The sequence below is a fragment of the Poromitra crassiceps genome, assembly GCF_964638095.1.
Source record: "Poromitra crassiceps genome assembly, chromosome: 27".
Taxonomy (NCBI): Eukaryota; Metazoa; Chordata; class Actinopteri; order Beryciformes; family Melamphaidae; genus Poromitra; species Poromitra crassiceps.
The window spans coordinates 3,730,334-3,751,172 of NC_139650.1; the positions used below are offsets into that span (position 1 = coordinate 3,730,334).

The following is a 20,839-nucleotide window of genomic DNA, read 5'->3' on the forward strand; positions in this document are numbered from 1 at the left end:
TTTAATTGAGTAGAGTGGAGAAGCGCAAACCAAAAATGAACAGAATATGAAAAAATTGCAGTTCTGTGGCTGTGCCAACAAACCACAAACCACAATGTGCTCCATTAGATACACATCAGTGTTAACGCTTCAGTATGGTTTGAATAATAATCACGACTGAATCATGTAGACTGCTGATATTACATAAGTATGGTTTGAATAATAATAACGACTGAATCATGTAGACTGCTGATATTACATCAGTATGGTTTGAATAATAACGACTGAATCATGTAGACTGCTGATATTACATCAGTATGGTTTGAATAATAACGACTGAATAATGTAGACTGCTGATATTACATCAGTATGGTTTGAATAATAACGACTGAATCATGTAGACTGCTGATAACGCTTCAGTATGGTTTGAATAATAACGACTGAATCATGTAGACTGCTGATAACGCTTCAGTATGGTTTGAATAATAACGACTGAATCATGTAGACTGCTGATATTACATCAGCATGGTTTGAATAATAACGACTGAATCATGTAGACTGCTGATATTACATCAGTATGGTTTGAATAATAACGACTGAATCATGTAGACTGCTGATATTACATCAGTATGGTTTGAATAATAACGACTGAATCATGTAGACTGCTGATATTACATCAGTATGGTTTGAATAATAATAACGACTGAATCATGTAGACTGCTGATATTACATCAGTATGGTTTGAATAATAACGACTGAATCATGTAGACTGCTGATATTACATCAGTATGGTTTGAATAATAACGACTGAATCATGTAGACTGCTGATATTACATCAGCATGGTTTTAATAATAACGACTGAATCATGTAGACTGCTGATATTACATCAGTATGGTTTGAATAATAACGACTGAATCATGTAGACTGCTGATATTACATCAGTATGGTTTGAATAATAACGACTGAATCATGTTGACTGCTGATATTACATCAGTATGGTTTTAATAATAACGACTGAATCATGTAGACTGCTGATATTACTTCAGTATGGTTTGAATAATAACGACTGAATCATGTTGACTGCTGATATTACATCAGTATGGTTTGAATAATAACGACTGAATCATGTAGACTGCTGATATTACATCAGCATGGTTTGAATAATAACGACTGAATCATGTAGACTGCTGATATTACATCAGTATGGTTTGAATAATAACGACTGAATCATATAGACTGCTGATATTACATCAGCATGGTTTGAATAATAACGACTGAAGCATGTAGACTGCTGATATTACATGAGTATGGTTTGAATAATAATAACGACTGAATCATGTAGACTGCTGATATTACATCAGTATGGTTTGAATAATAATGACTGAATCATGTAGACTGCTGATATTACATGAGTATGGTTTGAATAATAATGACTGAATCATGTAGACTGCTGATATTACATCAGTATGGTTTGAATAATAATAACGACTGAATCATGTAGACTGCTGATATTACATCAGTATGGTTTGAATAATAATGACTGAATCATGTAGACTGCTGATATTACATAAGTATGGTTTGAATAATAATGACTGAATCATGTAGACTGCTGATATTACATCAGTATGGTTTGAATAATAACGACTGAATCATGTAGACTGCTGATATTACATCAGTATGGTTTGAATAATAACGACTGAATCATGTAGACTGCTGATATTACATCAGTATGGTTTGAATAATAACGACTGAATCATGTAGACTGCTGATATTACATAAGTATGGTTTGAATAATAATGACTGAATCATGTAGACTGCTGATATTACATCAGTATGGTTTGAATAATAACGACTGAATCATGTAGACTGCTGATATTACATGAGTATGGTTTTAATAATAACAACTGAATCATGTAGACTGCTGATATTACATCAGTATGGTTTGAATAATAACGACTGAATCATGTAGACTGCTGATATTACATGAGTATGGTTTTAATAATAATGACTGAATCATGTAGACTGCTGATATTACATCAGTATGGTTTGAATAATAATGACTGAATCATGTAGACTGCTGATATTACATGAGTATGGTTTTAATAATAACAACTGAATCATGTAGACTGCTGATATTACATCAGTATGGTTTGAATAATAACGACTGAATCATGTAGACTGCTGATATTTGTCACCCAGCGATGTGTTGTAGCAATGATGGCACTTCTTGTTTGGCATAATATGTATTTAACAGTTTTAAAGCAACTATATGTACAAAAAATGTAGAAACTGCTGTGGAATTTCTCTGTCCACTAAATGCAATCATGATAAGGTGCAGTGATAGTAGGCTACTTAGGCTATGGTTAGGATTGTGTATGTGAGTCTTTAGACACAGCGGGGGATAGTGGGGTCAGGTTGCACGTTTACATTAGATTGAAGAATTTAGATATAGGAATTTACGTGTTGTGGTGACGTCTACAGTAGTGGACATACGCCGCTAGTACAAGTAGGGGCAAAGAGAGTAACAGTCACGTGGCCCGCAAAGGACTATGGGATACGAGGGACTATATTGCCATGTTGGTGACAGCTGATGCCCACCAAAAGAGATATTAACGGCATTAACCCTGACGGTACCCGCCCACCGCCAAGCGATAAGTGCGATCGTCTCGCCTTCGCCCTGTCAAGCCCCGCCCCGCTGCTGCAGCTTGGTTGGCTGCCTTGCTGTACTGTATTTCCGTCTTCAATTGGTCTATTTAGATTTTGGCCGCTCCTCTCGTCTTGTTGTTCGCGATGTCCTGACGCCAGTATCCCAGCATGCTTTGCAAGGTGTTGAGCGACGGACGGTAGCGAGGAAAGGAGGGGCCATTTCGAAATCGACCAATTGAAGACGAAAATACAGCAAGGCAGCCAACCAAGCTGCAGCAGCGGGGCAGGGCTTGACAGGGCGAGTGCGAGTATATCGCCCACATCCCTTGGCGGGGTGTTGGGCCCGTCAGGCATTCAGGCTGTGTCGCGACCTGAGAGCGACTGTGAGCGAGCGATGTAACGTAAGGGTGAGAGGCGACTTGCCTCTCTGCTCCTGCGTCTCTTCGTGATTAACACGGCACACTGAGAACATTCTCTCCTGGAGCAGCGACAGAACAGCACAGCATCCAGTGTCCTGAGACAGAGATGAGAAATGAGGGGAGGCTGAGGAAGTGCAGAGCTGATTAGTGAAAGATAGATGGCTGGGCTGAGATCATTTAAAACTCTCCCCAGATTTCCGTCAAAACCGCCTTAAAAAATCAGCAGGAAGATGCAAGAGACGAGTGTCTGCATGGCTACTAGCTCATCCACTGTGAGACTCTAGACTCTTGTAGCAGTAACCTCGCGTCTCTCTCAAAGGAGAGAGTCTGGTACGCATTACTACAGGCAGGAAGACCCGCCCCTCGTTCCGGTGGATCTTTTGATTTGGTGTGTTAAGTGGTGATGCCATTATTTGGTTTTAGTTGTTTCTTTGTTTGTTTTTAGCTTTTTTGGGATAGCTAGATACTGGCATCGCCCATGTTTTCTGAACAGAACGCAAGGATTGAGTGGAATATTTTCCTGCAGTACAGCATTTTTGTTCCTGGCGGAAGTCGTGGGTGCGTTCCGCCCATAGCCGGAAGACTCGGAGCGAGGTTTTTCCATCCAGACTACTACAGCGGTGGTTCCCAAACTGGGTATGTGTACCCCTAGGGGTACGAGGAGGTACTACAGGGGGTACTTGAGAGAAAGGGGAAAATGGAAAAATGTAAGAATAAATCATGAAACGAAAATGTATCTGCTCAGGAAGCACTATATTGCAACTCTTTCATTCAATTTCTTATTTTGTAATGTAATATTCTTCAAAAGGTGCATGGGTTATTATCATTCACTGCATCAAATGCTATAGTTGGCCTGGGTATTATAGTGGGTAATATGTGCGCTGTAATTATTAATAGTGCAATTTCAAAGAAATCACAGTTCGCGAGTCTGCAGAGCAAAAACAGCAACTGAGAGCAGTGGCTTGACATGGCTGTAAATTTGACAGCGATGTCATGTACAGTGTACAACATTGAGACAGACTGGGTTTAGTCACGCAGCCCTGGGTTACACCTATTCTGCACACTTCAATCTACAATGGCAGCACAGCTCCTTTGTAGACACACACATTAGCACCCGGTGCTGCTTTTGTGGAAGGGCCAATAACACACACAATGAAGGCACAAACGGCTGCCATCAAAATGACATGAACACCAGGAATCCATTATTCAGCAGGTTACATAATGAAAAGATAAGAGAGTGAGATGAAAGAGAACGGCTGATAGAAGAGTAGAGAGCCCCAGGAGGAGGAACGCTCTGCTCCTGCATTCTCTGTTGTAGTCTCCCTCCCAACCTCTCTCTCTCTCCCTCCCAACCTCTCTCTCTCCCCACCTCTCTCTCTAGATCTTTCTCCCTCCCCACCTCTCTCTCTCTCCCTCCCCACTTCTCTCTCTAGATCTCTCTCCCTCCCCACCTCTCTCTGATCTCTCTCCCTCCCCACCTCTCTCTCCCTCCATCCCCACCTCTCTCTGTCCCTCCCCAACTCTCTCTCTCTCCCTCCCCACTTCTCTCTCTAGATCTCTCTCCCTCCCCACCTCTCTCTCTCTCTCTCCCCACCTCTCTCTCTCCCTCCCCACTTCTCTCTCTAGATCTCTCTCCCTCCCCACCTCTCTCTGATCTCTCTCCCTCCCCACCTCTCTCTCCCTCCATCCCCACCTCTCTCTGTCCCTCCCCAACTCTCTCTCTCTCCCTCCCCACTTCTCTCTCTAGATCTCTCTCCCTCCCCACCTCTCTCTCTCTCTCTCCCCACCTCTCTCTCTCTCGATGTCTCTCCCTCCCCACCTCTCTCTCTCCCTCCATCGCCACCTCACTCTCTCTCCCTCCCCACATCTCTCTCTCTTGGTCTCTTTCCCTCCCCACCTCTCTCGATCTCTCTCCCTCCACACCTCTCTCTCTCTCTCTCTCTCTCTCTCCATCCCCACCTCTCTCTCCCTCCCCACCTCTCTTCTCTCTGTGTCTTCAATTCTCTAACTTTTCTAAATTCCATTTACAGCCTGGATATTAATTGGCCAGAGTGGCTGGTTAACATACACACACACACACACACACACACACACACACACACACACACACACACACACACACACACACACACACACACACACCGTACATACCATGCATGCACTTAGCACACACACACACATACACACACACGAACACAAACACCTTGAGTACACCTCTTGCTGCCAACAAGTGTAATTGAGCCCCATGAGACTGTTTGAGTGCTTTCTCTCAGTAATTGCTCTAAATTGAATCTGTCAATTTCCTCCTCTTGCTTCTTAGTGGAATAATTGGCAAGCATCTCGTACTCTCCTTTCTCCACGCTCCTTCTCCCTGCAGAGACCAAGCATCTCGTACTCTCCTTTCTCCACGCTCCTTCTCCCTCCAGAGACCAGGCCAAAGAATGCACAATTATTGTTTTTCCTATTAGCCCCATGCAGAGTGCAGACCTCAAACTGGCTTCAGGCACGTGTCGATTTTTATCACAAGTCAGGATCAAAGGTGCAGGACTTTGCAGGTGTCTGAAGGGTGAAACTCCCTCTAATAACAATTTTGCTGAATGTGTAATAAATGTGTCATGTTATCACGGTAATTATATGAAGGTGGATCAGTGACAAGACATGAAGGCTGATGGGCGAGGAAGTGCCGTTATGCAGATTCAGGAAAACTTTCCAAACGTTTCCTGAATCTACTGTTTTCCATGCGCTATTTCTTCCCACCCCTATTGCGCCAAGTCCCGCCCTGCTCTGCCTCTGATTGCCTTACCCCGATATTTTACCCTAACCCCAACCAATCGACACTCTTCCATGCCTAAACCCAACCAATCAACACACCTCATGCCTAAACCAAACCCACTCTTGGCATAATATGTATATGTATACATATGTATATGGGAAAATAACATTTTCCAGCTGTGTTCCCTTTTTTTTAGATGATGTCACTGCTGATGATAATGTCATCGTTGATGATTTCACTAATAACGTCACTGTTGAAGGTTACGACTAATGTCCTCTAGAGAGAGAGTGGCGTCAGCGGAGGACCAAAATGCGAGACTCATTAGCCAATGAACAGCCAGGAATGGGTCTCGCACTACTTTTGCATGCTAAAATAAAGCTGATAATGTACAATTTGATTCAAGGGATGAAAAACCCTTTCAGAGTACAACACAAACTGTCTATTTTGCTGCAACTCGACAGTGCTGCTTAATCCAGGACCTTACTTCCTGGAACTCTTGAGAGTAAAAAACTGGTCCATTGGAGTGAATGGAGATGTCGGGACTCTTCTTTCTACATGGCTCTGGTTACATCACAGTGATGATGTCACTGTCGAAGGTTTTAATGATGTCATCATTGAAGACGATGTCAACAGTGATGATGTCATAATTGATGATAAGTTCATCATTGAATATTTACACCTGACGTGTCACTGTTGAAGTTGAGTGATTTCACTTATGTCATACGGTAATGTTGTCACATTCGAGGGCTCTAAGAGTCAGCTCTGCCAGCTTCACACTGTCACATTGTAGAATCATCCATGGTCAGTCCACATTTACTCTTGCCTACAAGCCTTTTACGGCCGTCATGTGTCTGCGAATGAATCCACCTGACCTGACCCTGGCCTAACACTTTTGTGTTGTTATCAAATGATGCTAAATTCTAAAGTCAATCTCAAAACACTGAGACAGAACTGGAATGGGATATTTGTCTCCATGGCAACCATGTAGTAAGGCTTGCACGGCTTCTTGGTGTGTGTGTGTGTGTTGTGGCATGTTTTGGAATCTTACAGTTGTATCAAATTAAATGCCTCCAAACCAACAGGGGGGCCCATACCTCCCCCTGTGTTGTTGAAAAATGTCACTGAGGATGTGGTGATTTTTACATTTTCACAAAGAAGTGCTAAAGACAGCTACAACACTGATGATAAAGAATGTTGTTGTTTCTATCTGTGTCAAGGTATATTGGCACTTTAATTGAATACGTGGCCTAGTAGTATGTGTGGGTATGTGTGGGCTAAGGAGGTGAGATGGTACTTGTCATTTTGGATAGAAAACATGAAATATTTAGCAGGATATTGTAAAAGAAACTTTGTGAAAAGCTATTTCAGAAAGTCAGGAAGCAAAATCCCAGTTTGGCTCCGAGAGGTTTCATACAGTGAGAAGTGGCAGCTGTGCCACCCACACCAGCGTCTGATGCCACCTGGCTAATTCTACCCCCCTTCATCCTGTTCCTGTGTGTGTGTGTGTGTGTGTGTGTGTGTGTGTGTGTGTGTGTGTGTGTGTGTGTGTGTGTGTGTGTGTGTGTGCGTGTGTGTGTGTGTGTGTGTGTGTGTGTGGGTGTGTGTGTGTGTGTGAAGCCTGAGTGAAGTCACTGAGTGTGACTGACACGGTTGGCAGAGCGCAAGTTGCGCAACGGTTAATATTGTGACAGCAGTGACAAATGCTCCAGCTCTGAACACAAAAAGCTACAGGGGATAGCTGTTGTTGCTGGAGTCCAGCCATAATGCATGTGTGTGTGTGTATGCATTTATGACATCACTGATGATGTCATCAGTGGGACAGAGAAACAAACAAACAAACAAACAGAGCCCCATCTCCCTTTTATATAGATAGATAGATAACAAGGGCAAATTGGGCCCAGGACCATGTGCGTATATACGGAATACACCACATTCGTTATCAAACTGTCACAGTAATCAAGAGAAGTTGCATGGGGAGGAGCTCTGTGCCCCTGCATCTCATGCCATAGGACCTGCTTCAGCATGCAATGGCATGGTAACAACGGCTGATTTAGAGCAACTGAAGAATGCTACAATTTTCACTCAATCAATTGATGACATCATCACTGATGACGTCCTATCCATTATCTGTTGCTGACTGAATGAAGAATGCATGACTCACCCCAAAAAGCCTTCTCTTGACGATGATAGATGATGTCAGCGCTGTTGTCAACAGTGATGATGTGATGCCAACACTGATGATTTCATCATTGTAGACGATGTCACACCTGACATATGATGTCACTGATGATGTCACACCTGACGTGATGTCACTGTGGACGACTAGAAGGAAGAGCTCTGCCAGCAAGTTGCCTGCAAGTTTGCCTGTTGCCAGTTCTGGTTTACCAGGTATCAAGTCTTCCACCTAACAAGCAGTGCAACTTTTTGTTGCCTAAAGATAAATAAAATCAATGAGTGGGTGGGAGGGGGGTGGGAGACTAACGATTAGCCAATCAGCACCACAGGTGTGACTAACCCGGATATGTTGGTCTCTAGTGATTGGTTAGGGAAAATCAAATTCCCCTCCCTCACAGAAATCTGTTAGAGTGGAGGCAATGTCGGACTGAAGATAGAAATTGAGTGTTTTTACAACTCTGTCTGATATCAGGCAACCATATTGAAGCAATATGACACAGCTGTTGTACAGCTGTGATCCGCTCGTAGGCACGAGACCACAGGCCAGGCAAGATAATCAGCCGTGCTGCTGCTATCCAGTAACGACAGCACATACCTTACAGTTGTAAAAGCTATTCATCAAGTAATAGTATTTTTTAAACTAATTTGAGACAACACATGATTTTTGTCTCTTCAACAAAAACAGTTCCGTCAGGATTGCACAGTACCAGTACCAGGTGTTGCCAAGCAACACTGTAACCTGTTTCCTGACTGCAAGCTAACGTTAATTAAGGGTAAATGCGCCAAACTCCGGACCTGGGGCGACAGGGCCTTTTCAGTTGCCGCAACCTCCCTCTGGAACGCCCTCCCCATCCACATCCGTCAGGCAAGCACCCTCCCCTCCTTCAAACAGGCTCTCAAGACCCACCTCTTCAAACTGTCTTTCACCTGCTAAACATCCTCCATCTCATGACTCAAGTTTTCAATTACATACTTTCTTATCTTATGTTTTATTGTTATTACTATGTTATATTCTTATTCCATTTTGTACCCATTAAATGTTTTTATTGTGTGTGTAAAGCGGCTTTGAGTACTTAGAAAAGCACTATATACATTTAATGTATTATTATTATTATTATTATTATTATTATTATTATTATTAAATGTATCCATATCGCAGTCGCTCGGTGAGCACAAAAACGTCAAGGCATCACGGTTACATTATTAGATAGCAGAGTGATATACGTAAGGGATAATGTATACTGAGCCGGTGATTACTGTGGAAATAATGACCGACAGGTGAATGATTTAGCCCGACGCGCAGCGGAGGGCTTAATATTCACCTGAAGGTCATTATTTCCAGTAATCACCGGCTCAGTATACATTATCCCACTTAGAACACGGCCTACAACTAAATCATTCAATAATCTGACAAAAATAATTATTCAAATAGATTTTTTAATAGCGTTTTCAACACAAAGCGGTTTCATTCGTAATTGGCACACAAGACACCACAGCTGCAACTGGTTGGCCTAATTAGTAGCGTCTGCGGACAAAATGCTCTTACCAACTGATTAATCCAGGTGTGGCAGAGCAGCGGTCGGTTGTCGAGAAATAATGACCGGTGAATATTGTTGATTGACCAATCAGAATCGAGTATTCGAGAGAGCCGTGTTCTAAATACAGTGAAGCATCCCCTGCTGCTATACTGTATATGGAATGTCTCTTGTCCAATCAAATAGCTCAACCGGAACTAACTGTTATATAACGGCCCATTAGGCAGCCAAACAATATACCATTGTAACCCCTGTGTGTGTGTGTGTTCAGGTAGCAGCTTGCACACAAGCTTTTCCATATTGCCTTAAGTGCTGCGGGATCCTTCTAATCAGATTCAACCCTCTGATAACATAAAAGCCCCCTGGAGTGTTCTAACAGACAATGGATGAAACAGTCTAATAAAATATTTGTATGCTACACAACTTCATCGCTCTCCTGCCTATTTAGCTATTCCCCTGAGGAGTGCAGACGGTTGAAAGTTACACCGGATATTACAGAGGACAGGACTACTGCTTTTCTCTTCCTCTTTCTTAATTTCTCTCAATTTTTCTTTGATCGTCTAATTGTGTTTGTCGTTGTCCTGTGTGTATCTACCATCTAAACATGTCTAAATGTGCTGCTACTGTGTTGGCCAGGTCTCCTTTTCGAAAACACTAGATGCTTTCTTCAGTCTATTCCATCCTCTCTCCTGTCCACCTTCTCCTCTCCACTCCTCCACAACTGCATAGCATTGTGTTGCTGTTTACCATTCTGCAGAATACATTTCCCTCCTTGATAACTCTGTATGACCTGACCTCACTAAAGCACCTATAGCAAAACTGAAAATTTCAATTCAGGGATCAATCAATCATCAATTGATCAGGGATTGATTTATATTCATAGCTGAATATACATTATGCAATGGTCGATTTGACTTTTAGTACTAATCTTAGTGTCTCTCTCTAATTTTCTCTGTCTCCCTCTCTTCTTGTGTTGTGTTGTGTTGTGACATCACAGTGAGCCACCCCACCGCCATGAGTCCTCCTGACATCACAGTGAGCCACCCCAGCGCCATGAGATCTCCACCTGTGACCAGGATGTAAGATCGATTGGGTGACAACAAAGACCATCATCTAGCAGCAGCAGCAGCAGCAGATGTGCAATTACTGCTCTACAACTGTAATCCAAGTCACCCATAAAAACCCGCTTGGTATAAGAGAGCCAAACTCAACGACAAAGGGACGTCAGATTTGCTTTTTTGTTCTAGTTACCTTCTTACGAATGATGACGCTAAACCGTCTCACGCAGCCTGTGCATGCTAGAATCTACTATGCTCTTGCACATGAATGACTTTACGCACATCGCTGGACCCAAATGATTAATCTCAACTCCTCCTAACCGAGTCTCGACGCGTCCTAACTTCCTACTTCCCTTGTCTGAATCTCTTGTGAGCTGTGAGGATTATGAGGCTGACGTCAGTGCTGCTTCTTCAGTCACAGTGGCTCCTGTGTGTGTTTGTCGGCGTGTGTGTGCCCAGCGTCGTGGTGATACACTCGCTGCCGTGGCATGTCTCCTGCCCCGTGCGGTGCGTGTGCCAGATCAAGCCGTGGTTCTCCCCGGAGTCGGTCTACCACGAAGCTCCCACCGTGGACTGCAATGACCTGCTGCTGAGCCAGCTCCCCTTGCCCCTGCCGCAGAACACGCACACGCTGCGCCTGCAGAGCAACCTCCTGTCTGAGCTGGAGAGGGCGGTGCTGCACAGCCTGCCCAACCTCACCGAGCTGGACCTTTCCCAGAATCGCTTCAGCAGCGTCAGGACGATCACAAAGAGTTCCTCCATGCGCTCCCTGCTGTCCCTGCACCTGGAGGAGAACCAGCTCAGCCACCTCCCCGAGGCCTCCTTCTCCTCGCTGCCGGCTTTGCAGGAGCTCTTTCTCAGCCACAATAACTTACGCTCGCTAGCGCCGGGAGCCTTCATCGGTCTGGACTCCCTGTTGCGCCTGCACATCAACGACAACAGACTCACCACCGTCGACCCCCGATGGTTCAGAGCACTGCCCCGTCTGGAGGTTCTTATGCTGGGGGGAAACCCTGTGGAGGCCCTTCCCGAGCGGGGCTTCCAGGCCCTAAGCTCTCTGCGTAGCCTTGTGCTCGGCGATATGGGTCTGAGGGGCCTGACTGAAAAAGCGCTGGAAGGGTTGGACGGCCTGGAGAGCCTCTCCTTCTACGATAACATGCTGACCAAAGTCCCCACTCAGGCCCTGAGGAGAGTGCCGGGCCTCAAGTTCCTCGACCTCAATAAGAACCGGATCAAACTGGTCGAGACGGGAGACTTCCGAGACATGGTCCACTTGAAAGAACTAGGCCTGAACAACATGGAGGAGCTGGTGTCCATTGAGAGAGCTGCCCTGGATAACCTGCCAGAGCTCACCAAGCTCGAGATCACCAACAACCCCCGTCTGTCCTACATCCACCCCCAGGCTTTCCTTCAGCTGGGCCGACTGGAGAGTCTCATGCTCAACTCCAACTCTCTGAGTGCCCTGCACCAGCACACGCTGCTCTCCCTGCCAAGGCTTCAGGAGGTCAGCCTGCACTCCAACCCGCTCCGCTGCGACTGCCTGCTCCACTGGGCAGCAGAGGAGGCCTCTCGCCCGCACGCCGATACAGTCACACGGGCGGACGCACAAACGCCTCGGGTGGTGCGTTTCATCCAGCCCCAGGCCACCCTGTGCTCTGAACCCCCAGAGCTGAGAGCTCGCAGGGTGAAAGACGTGTCCACCCGGGAGATGTCAGCCTCCTGCCTGCCCGTGATCCCACGCGCTCCCCTCCCCTCCTATGTAGGGGTGAGAGAAGGGGGCAGTCTGGCCTTGCACTGCCGCGCTCTGGCAGAACCACAGCCCAAACTCTATTGGGTGACTCCCTCTGGGCTAAGATTGGGTCCCGCTCCGGGCCAAGCATCCAACACCAACAACCACCACACACCAGAGCCTGCTCCCTACCTCGCCATGACAGACTCCAAAGGATCCAACCACACATCGGCCTCCGGCCTCTCTCCCACCCAGGCTCAAGATGATACGCCACATGCCCGCACCGACCACTACCGGCTGCTCCCCGAGGGAACGCTCGAGATCAGCGAGGTGAGCCACAGGGAGGCGGGGCTGTATACCTGTATAGCTTGGAATGCACTGGGAGCAGACACACACAGCGTTACCGTGGGCGTGCATGGGAGAGAGAAGAACAGGAAGAGGGCGGCGGGCGCGAACCCGAGGGGAGATCCATTCTTCAGAGCGGAGGCCAGCTTGGAGGCGAGGGAGGTCGGACAACACTACGCTGTTCTGTCCTGGCAGAGCGGGCACAACCTCCCCTCCACTCGTCTATCCTGGCAAGCCATACGCACCGATGCTCACGCGCCCACATACACCACGCGCATCCTGGCTGGCACGCAGAGCTTCAACCTGACCCACCTGCAGGCGGAGACATTTTACCGCGCGTGTCTACACCTGGGGATCGGTAGGGGCGGCGGCAACCACGCGAGCAGGAGAGCGAGAGCGAGCCGGAGGCCTCCGTGTGTTTCGTTCAGGACAAAGGACGCCGCTGAGCCACCGCACAGCCTGCAGCTAAGCCCAGAGCTGACCTCCACAGCTCTCACACTGCTGCTCCTGGCTCTCGTACTGCTGCTGCTGGCAGGCCAGGTGTGGGACACGGGGCCTGGGGAGGGGGACGGCAAGCACCACAGCAGCTTCCTCCACCAGATCAAAAGTCACGGGGCTCAGATAACCGATCAGAAGACAGGTGGCAGCAGTGACCATCAGCCAACGCAGAGTGAGAAACTGTCATTACACCAGGACTGTTGAGATAATGACATTTGTGAATATGCAGGCCGTTCTAACTCCCACTGCGTCGATTTGCGTCGCTTTGTCATGTGCCTTTGGCGTTGGATGTTGAAGGACACGGTGCCCTTGTGCGTCATGTTTGCATCCACGGTCCACATGGTTGGCTTAGGACGCACACGGCGGTGGCCCGCTTCGCACTTCAGAAAAGGCATGGCGCCCCCCTCTGGGGGGTTTCGCCCCACAGCTGGAGCTCATGGAGCTTCTATCCCTAACCTTGATCCATATCCAAACCCTAACCCATAACCACGTGGCTACCAGTGCCTAACCCCAACCACAAGGCATCACTGACCTTTGCCTAACCCCAACTCCGGAGCGTCAGGGTGCCTCACCCCAACGTCTGTGCGCGCGTACAAACATGACGCACAAAGGTACCGCGCGTGTCAACATCCGACGCTAAAGGCATGCGACAAAGCGGTGCAAATCGACACACTGGGAGTGAGAACGAGTTGTCAAAAGCAGACAATTAAATGATTTATTTACGTCCACATGAATACAAGGTACAAAGGACATAAACACTAATAATGCAATCAAATGCCGGGAGTTAGTCAGTTACAAGAGTGCCTAATTGGCGACCAGATTAATGCATACACACACACAAAATATATAACACCACACAGGGTGATGACAATGGCAGGTTGACAAACACAGTACTACTGTAATACAAGATAACGGTCAGTATCCACTTCATGGGTACAAAAAGCAGCGCCTCCTCCATATTGAGCGGCTACCAATAATAGCAGACATTGAACAATACCTTGCTAACTGCTTGGCCCTTCTCTTAGGTAGACCAGCCATTCTGGAGACCTCTCACAACCAGCGTATGAACATGACCCAGGCTGCCAAATATGAAAACTACAAGTTTACACCTGTAGGCCAGCTGTGAAATGGTCAAACACACACACACACACACACTGCTAAATATACACTAGGTAAATCACAATTAGTAGAGAGAGCAGTCATACATTAGAGCAGCGGTGTAAGAAAAGATTTGTATTTATTTTATATACCTTATAAAGTATACTGTATAAGACATTGTTGCTGTGTTAAGATGTATGTAAAGAATACCTAAAACCCAACCAGGGAAACGAAACGGACAATCAATATTCCCGCCGCACAGCGAGCGAACAAAGGAGAGAGAGGACTGAGGAGCCTGAGGCACTGATGACCACTGGACTGAAACTGGGCAACAACAGCTGACTCAGTGGGACACATATTCTTTCTATTTGCTCTAACAGGCGGACCACCTGGGGATTTCTCATGTTTCCTGTCCATGCATCTCTTCCACAGATTCAACCACCTCATCCAAATAGATGAAACCTTCTTTTGAGTGTTGCTATTGAATAACACCCCTGCTTCTTTGGGCTCTGTAAGTAAAAGTGATTGATGTAAACAACCCTTTTGCTTAGCTTTCGATATCTTGGCCTAGTTTCTCCATCCTGCGATACATATACACTCATCCAGACAGTCCCCTGCCTAAAGTACCACATCCCTTTTACCATACAAGTGATCGAAAAGTGACTGTGTTAAATTCTATTTTGAGCTATTACACAATAAAATCTTTTTGATTGACATGATTTCACATTTGCCATTTTGTCATGTGACTACTAATTGTATCTGAATGAGACAGACTGGAAGTGTAAGGTCGGATCATTAGAGAGGGGGTTCAAACCCATAGTAAGAGATGACAGCCAAACTCTCAAAAAAATATAAATAAAAAATAAAATAAAATAATACATTATTGATGATTTATCTGCAACTACAACTCCTTGCATTATCTATGTAGTTGATGTGATCTCTCTACAATATGGATGTCTGGGATAATAGTCCAACCAATCCCAAGAGGCTGTCGCTGACTCATGAAACAGAAGATACTGGCATATTCTGTCCCCTGCTGGCTGAGGCCTGCAACTGAGCAGAGGCAGGTTAATGCCAGGTTAAGAGGTACTGCAGTCGGGGAGCAGGCTTTACAAGTGGCCTTATTAACATAATTTGTATGACTGATAGCAGCTGGCAACATTGTTGTGGATAGGAATTCTTACCCACAAACCGTTTTCTTAGTTCACTAATCCTTTAAACCTAAACATGGCTCTACAGTATGTGAAGATTAAACAATGTAGGCTATCATGTAAAGTACCAAAACAAAACAAAAATGATAAAAGAGTTCGAGAGTAGTTAGACTTTGTATTTATTCACACAAAACATAATACATTTTCTTCGATAAGGCAACACAATATATACATACAATGGTTTATATACTGTATGAATACCATATTTAGCTTTAATGTTGTTATTTCTTAACTAACAACATGTCATTCATTACTAGCACTAGCAAGTATAAATAAATAGTTTAGCAAGTCATGTAAAAGACTACCAGATGCTAAAACTTCAAGTCAAATACTGTTAGTACATCCAATGCAGCAATCCTTTTACATAGTGTGGCGTTTTGTGGCAATACTGATATATTCAAGCTGCAGCTTCAACATTGGTGGCAGCAACGCCTGGAAAAACGACATGAACTACCCAGATTATAAAATAACTTTGTAAACGGACTAATTAAAATCTCCAACTTCAGTTAAAAATTGAACAGAAAAACAAAAAACAAGATTAAAATATAATCCTTTTCACAAACCGTACATATGACAGCATAACCAGTAAATGGTATTTCTCCCCCCCCGTATTCTCATTAGTAGTATAGGATACATCAACAACTGACATCATTAGGTTCTGGGTGAGTGGGTGTCATTCCTAAGCCTTCAACACATAGTCAACTGCAAAAGCTTTTGGTCACCATAAAATATCTTTCCACACCAATGAGCAAGTGGAATGTACCGTAGTAGAGAGTGGCACAAAATGAAACGGCTATAATGTTACTTCAATACATTCTCTTCACAGCTGATAGATTATACAATCATTTACAAAAATATAATTCTATTCTGCATAACAAATGACAATATTGATTAGTACTGGATTAAAAGATAACAGGGCACAAAGTGACATGACTAAACTACCCAAAACCTTTGTAACAAATACAGTAACAATACAGTTTGAAGCAACAGTGCTTAAACTAATATTACACTTCAATTTTTTTTTATAATTCTTAGCACACATACATGTGGATTGAAGATACCAAATAATAAAGGCAGAGCTGCAATGATTAATCGATTATTCGATCGACAGAACATTAATCGACAACTATTTTTTATAATGCATTAATCTTGTAGACTCATTTTTTAAGGGAAAATACTCAAATCGTCTGGTTCCAGCTTCTGAAATGTGAATATTGTCTGGTTTCTTTAGCCTTCTATCACAGTAAACTGATTATCTTTGGGGTGTGGACTGTTGGTCAGGACAAAAGACGACGTGAGGATGTCGTCTTTGGGGGAACATTTTCAACATTTTTCACCATTGTGACATTTTATAGACCAAACGATGAATTGATTAGTCGAGAAAATACCCAACAGATTAATCGATAATTAAAATAATCGCTAGTTTCAGCCCTAAATTACGGTCCCTGATGCCAATGGCCATGCACTCAGCTGCTTCTGATTTACTTCCATTGGTCTAAGCTGAGGGTTACACTTCTGGCACATTGACTAAAGAAAGCCAACAGATATGTCTTCCCCCTGTGGATTTGTTGTTTTGCCTGTTTGCACTTTGATTAAAAGTCTCAAATCAATCCTAAAAGCTGGATATTAATTCAAAAAGCGAGGGCTTGGAACATCAGAGGGTAACTCCTGGCAGAGGAATGTCAAGGTACATACGCTGTAGGATGAAAATGCTGACATCAAAGAGAAATATCCCTGTAAGTTATCGCTATAATCTTTCAACATATATAGAGAGCATATGGCTGATAAGGCAATGAAGTGAATATGATTGAAATAATAATAATCATCACAATCATACATTTCAGGATAAAGTATATTCATGTTTTTAAATGCACTGGTACAATGTCTGAAATAGATGCAAGTACTACCTGACACCCACATTTCAAGTGTCAGGGCATTAGGCGCATAAACTATCGACAGCATGTTGGGCCCTTACATCTCTTAACATAAACAACCTGCAGTAAATCTCTAAATCACATTTTCTCTCTCCATCTCTCTCACTCACACACACACACACACACACATTACAGAAACACTAAGGATGGGCATCTTCAAGAAAGTTCACATATCAAATACGTGCATGATTTAATGATAGCACATTTGGAGGCGTGCCCAAGTCCATTTTCCCAATTTAATGCCGGCAATTCTCCTCTTTTTGCGCCGAGCCGAAGAGAACGATCTGCTCGATGTCATTTCATCTTTTTGAATCGTTCGAAATAATTCATTCATTCGTTCAATGAATGAAACCTGAACGAGACCTAATTGTACCGGGAGAGGACATTTCCAGGAGGAGTACGATCCTGTATGGCGAAGGAGCGCAGCGTGGACGAACGGATTTCTCGACGGCCCGCCGCTTCTATTTCAGCTCGTGGGCCTTGATTTACTGCTCATAGAATATTGGTCGGCACATGGAGATGACAGACGCAATCACGAGATTACCGAGACATTTAAATGAAAGAAAGCCATTAAGAATTGAGGGTTGCAGATGGGTTTGAACTGGAGGATGCCTGTTCCTATTACACGTGGGTTTTCACTGCTGCTGCTGTGGCATTGCAATTCATAATTGCAATTACTTACCGCGGCGGCGGGCGCACAGGCTTAAATTGGCGACTACGGGCCGAGTGTAATAGGCTATAAACGTGTGCACCGGGCTAAGGAGAGAAGTGCGTCCAGCAGTCTGGAGCGAGACGAATGTTAAGTAAACTGAAGGCGTGCCTACATACTGATGTGAAGTCTTAAGACGCCATTTCAAATCATGTAAGACTACTTAAGCCACGCCCTGTCCATTCACAATTCTCCCTATTCATTCAGTTATCCACGGCCCGTTTCATTCATACTCCTTCCTGTCCAATCGCAGTTATCCACGCTCTCTCCCGCGCTATCAATAGCCAATCGGTCCAAGCCATCTCCTTCGCTCAGGTTGCCGTTGAACCGGTCATCTAAAGCGGTCGAGGGTATTTCGAGTGGTTGTACTCTATTAACTCACCGATATGCGGTGACACACAGTTGCTGTCATTTCCCGTGTTCCAGTTTGTTTGGCCCCGCCTCCTCCCCTGCCACCACCAACGTCATGGCTCCAGAGGGATTCCCCATCGGGGGGGGGGGGGATTTCTATTCTATGCATTGTCGACGTCCTCCCCTCATCATCGCAGGAAGAGCGTCATCATGGAGCCATACGCCAAACATTAATATTGTTTTATTGTATCATTATAATTTATATCATACTTCATACTAGTCTCTCATGATTGAAAAACACTTTTGTTTTCCAGTACAATAAACAAGATGAAAGTAAACCGTACCTGCTTCTGCATTCTATCTATTCTGGTACTACATTTTACAAACAACAATTCTAGTCTTTTTTTTAACACAATGGACAGCAGGGTGGTGTAGTGATTAGTGAGACTGTCCTTCAACCGGGGTCACTGCTCTATAGCAGACACCCAATGGTGACCCCCCGCTGTGGAGGTGAAAAGACAAATCTCTCTTTTTGGGGGAACAACAGAGTAGTGACGCTCAGATTTGAAGCTAAGGCCATGTTTAGACGACAACAGACTCTGCAGACAACGTCAAACTGCCGTTGCGTTCTCACATTTTATTTGCGTTTATACACAGCGTTTGTGATAACGATTTGCGTGCAGACTGAAGCCGTAAAAAACTCGGAACAGCATCAAGTGAGCCAGAATAACATTGAAACTTCTGGTTAAAACCTTCACAATAATGGTAATTAAAAAAACTAATAGCCTTATTGATGCATGTTGCAACGTTTTTTTGTGTGCGTGATCCGAAATACACAGAAGACATATAGAACAGACAACTCAAGTCAATTTTAACCCGTAGTGAGTCCACAGTTCTGTTTTTTATTCACGCAGTTATAAATTACAGCTTTTATTTTGAAGGTAAAACCCCTGGCTTCCTCTATTCTGTCTATTTCTAACGGGCTTGATTTAGCTTTGTAGGATTAATGAATTTTCCACGCGATAGAGTGACACAGAAGTCAGGAATGGTAATAAACCGCACCTGATTGGATGACAGAATAAAAACCCATAATAATAATAGTAAAAAGACCCGTTTTCTTTGAAGCACAATTGGGACTTGAGGAAATGCATCTGGCAGTGAGTTGTCTTCAATTATTTAATGCGGGAGTGATGAATAGGCTATTAGTCTCTCCCGAGACTCAAATATTACGTTGAATCGCTGCGCTCCACATACTACATAAGTGAGTCTGTGCCAGTTAACAGCCACTGCTGGTTTTTGAAGGCGGGTTGAAATTGAATGAGTGACAGGTCGCAGCACCGATGAGAGAGCGGTTCGAAAAATGGGCTACGCCTCCTGTGTCGTCTGATCGCAAAGTCGTTACTGATTGGAGAGGACTGAATCCATCACTGGCATATGACTGGCCAAGTGAACGGTTCCCTCCCATAACCAGCCCTCTGAGGGAAAGTGTCCCAGACCCAGAGAGAGCTCTGCAGCATGCAGTAACGTAGTGTATCAGCGTAAGAACTCTCATGGGTCTGGAGTTGAGACTAATGTGCGACGTTAGTAGCGGGCACTTAATGCAGATTATGTGTTTTTAGCAAATCATGTTATGTTTGTTGAATACCAATGTGATTCATTGTGCCTGTGCCATAAGGCTGTATTGGGCTGTAGTTCAATATTCAATGCTCGTCTATCATTGTCTTCCATGGCGAAGGGGGGCTGTGTCGTCATGTGAATTGCGTTTCGCCACTTTAACACGGCGATAGTAAGGGCGGCGTTACCAAAGAATTCCACTCTGGGACCCATTTTCACTTTTTCTGCATTTTCACTCCCCAAGAACGCAGTCCCCGTGTCAAAGGACGGCAGCAACGCTAAAAAACGTTTGACATTTTATCCAGGGAGCGTTGGCGTGTAAACAGGGCCTAAATTAATATCACCCCCACCCAAAACACTGAGATGATCCATCCATCACTAACACACACACACATGCACACAAACGCACACGAGCACACCTCAGCTGTAGTTATAGGTGAAGTTGTATGAGCTGGGCTCCTTCGGCACGGGGGGAGGGGCCTCCGGAATGGTGATGTTCTCCAGGTCGAGGAGGCGGAGTTTCATCTCCATGCTGATGAGAGTGTCTAGGTCGCTGCGCGTCAGGTCACTGCCCATCTCTCTGCCCAGCAGCGCGCACAGCCCGTCAGTCCAGATACAATACTGGTTGCAAAGATCACACACACAAAGACATTTTGAGTTGAAGGAAACTTTTGTAGGTCAAAAGTGATACCAGTTAGCTACCGGTATAGAGACACTGCATAAAATAGGCCACGCCCATCACGGGGGAAAGAAAAGCTCCGTTC

At 44.8% G+C, this 20,839-nt stretch overlaps 1 protein-coding gene and 1 pseudogene across 2 annotated transcripts in view; one reads left to right on the plus strand and one right to left on the minus strand.

Annotated features, from left to right (window-relative positions):
* Window positions 1-10,971: 10,971 nt before the first annotated feature.
* LOC310799378 (leucine-rich repeat neuronal protein 2 pseudogene) lies at window positions 10,972-13,362 on the plus strand (annotated as a pseudogene). The gene has a single exon. The product of its transcript is annotated as a leucine-rich repeat neuronal protein 2 pseudogene (transcript).
* Window positions 13,363-15,597: 2,235 nt separating this feature from the next.
* The window catches only part of elmo2 (engulfment and cell motility 2), a 40,600-nt gene continuing 35,358 nt past the window's right edge, over window positions 15,598-20,839 (minus strand). Inside the window, exon 22 of the mRNA XM_083661731.1 lies at window positions 15,598-20,696. Within this exon, the coding sequence (XP_083517857.1) occupies window positions 20,496-20,696 (201 nt within the window). The 3' untranslated portion in view covers window positions 15,598-20,495. The remainder of the gene's footprint in view (window positions 20,697-20,839) is intronic.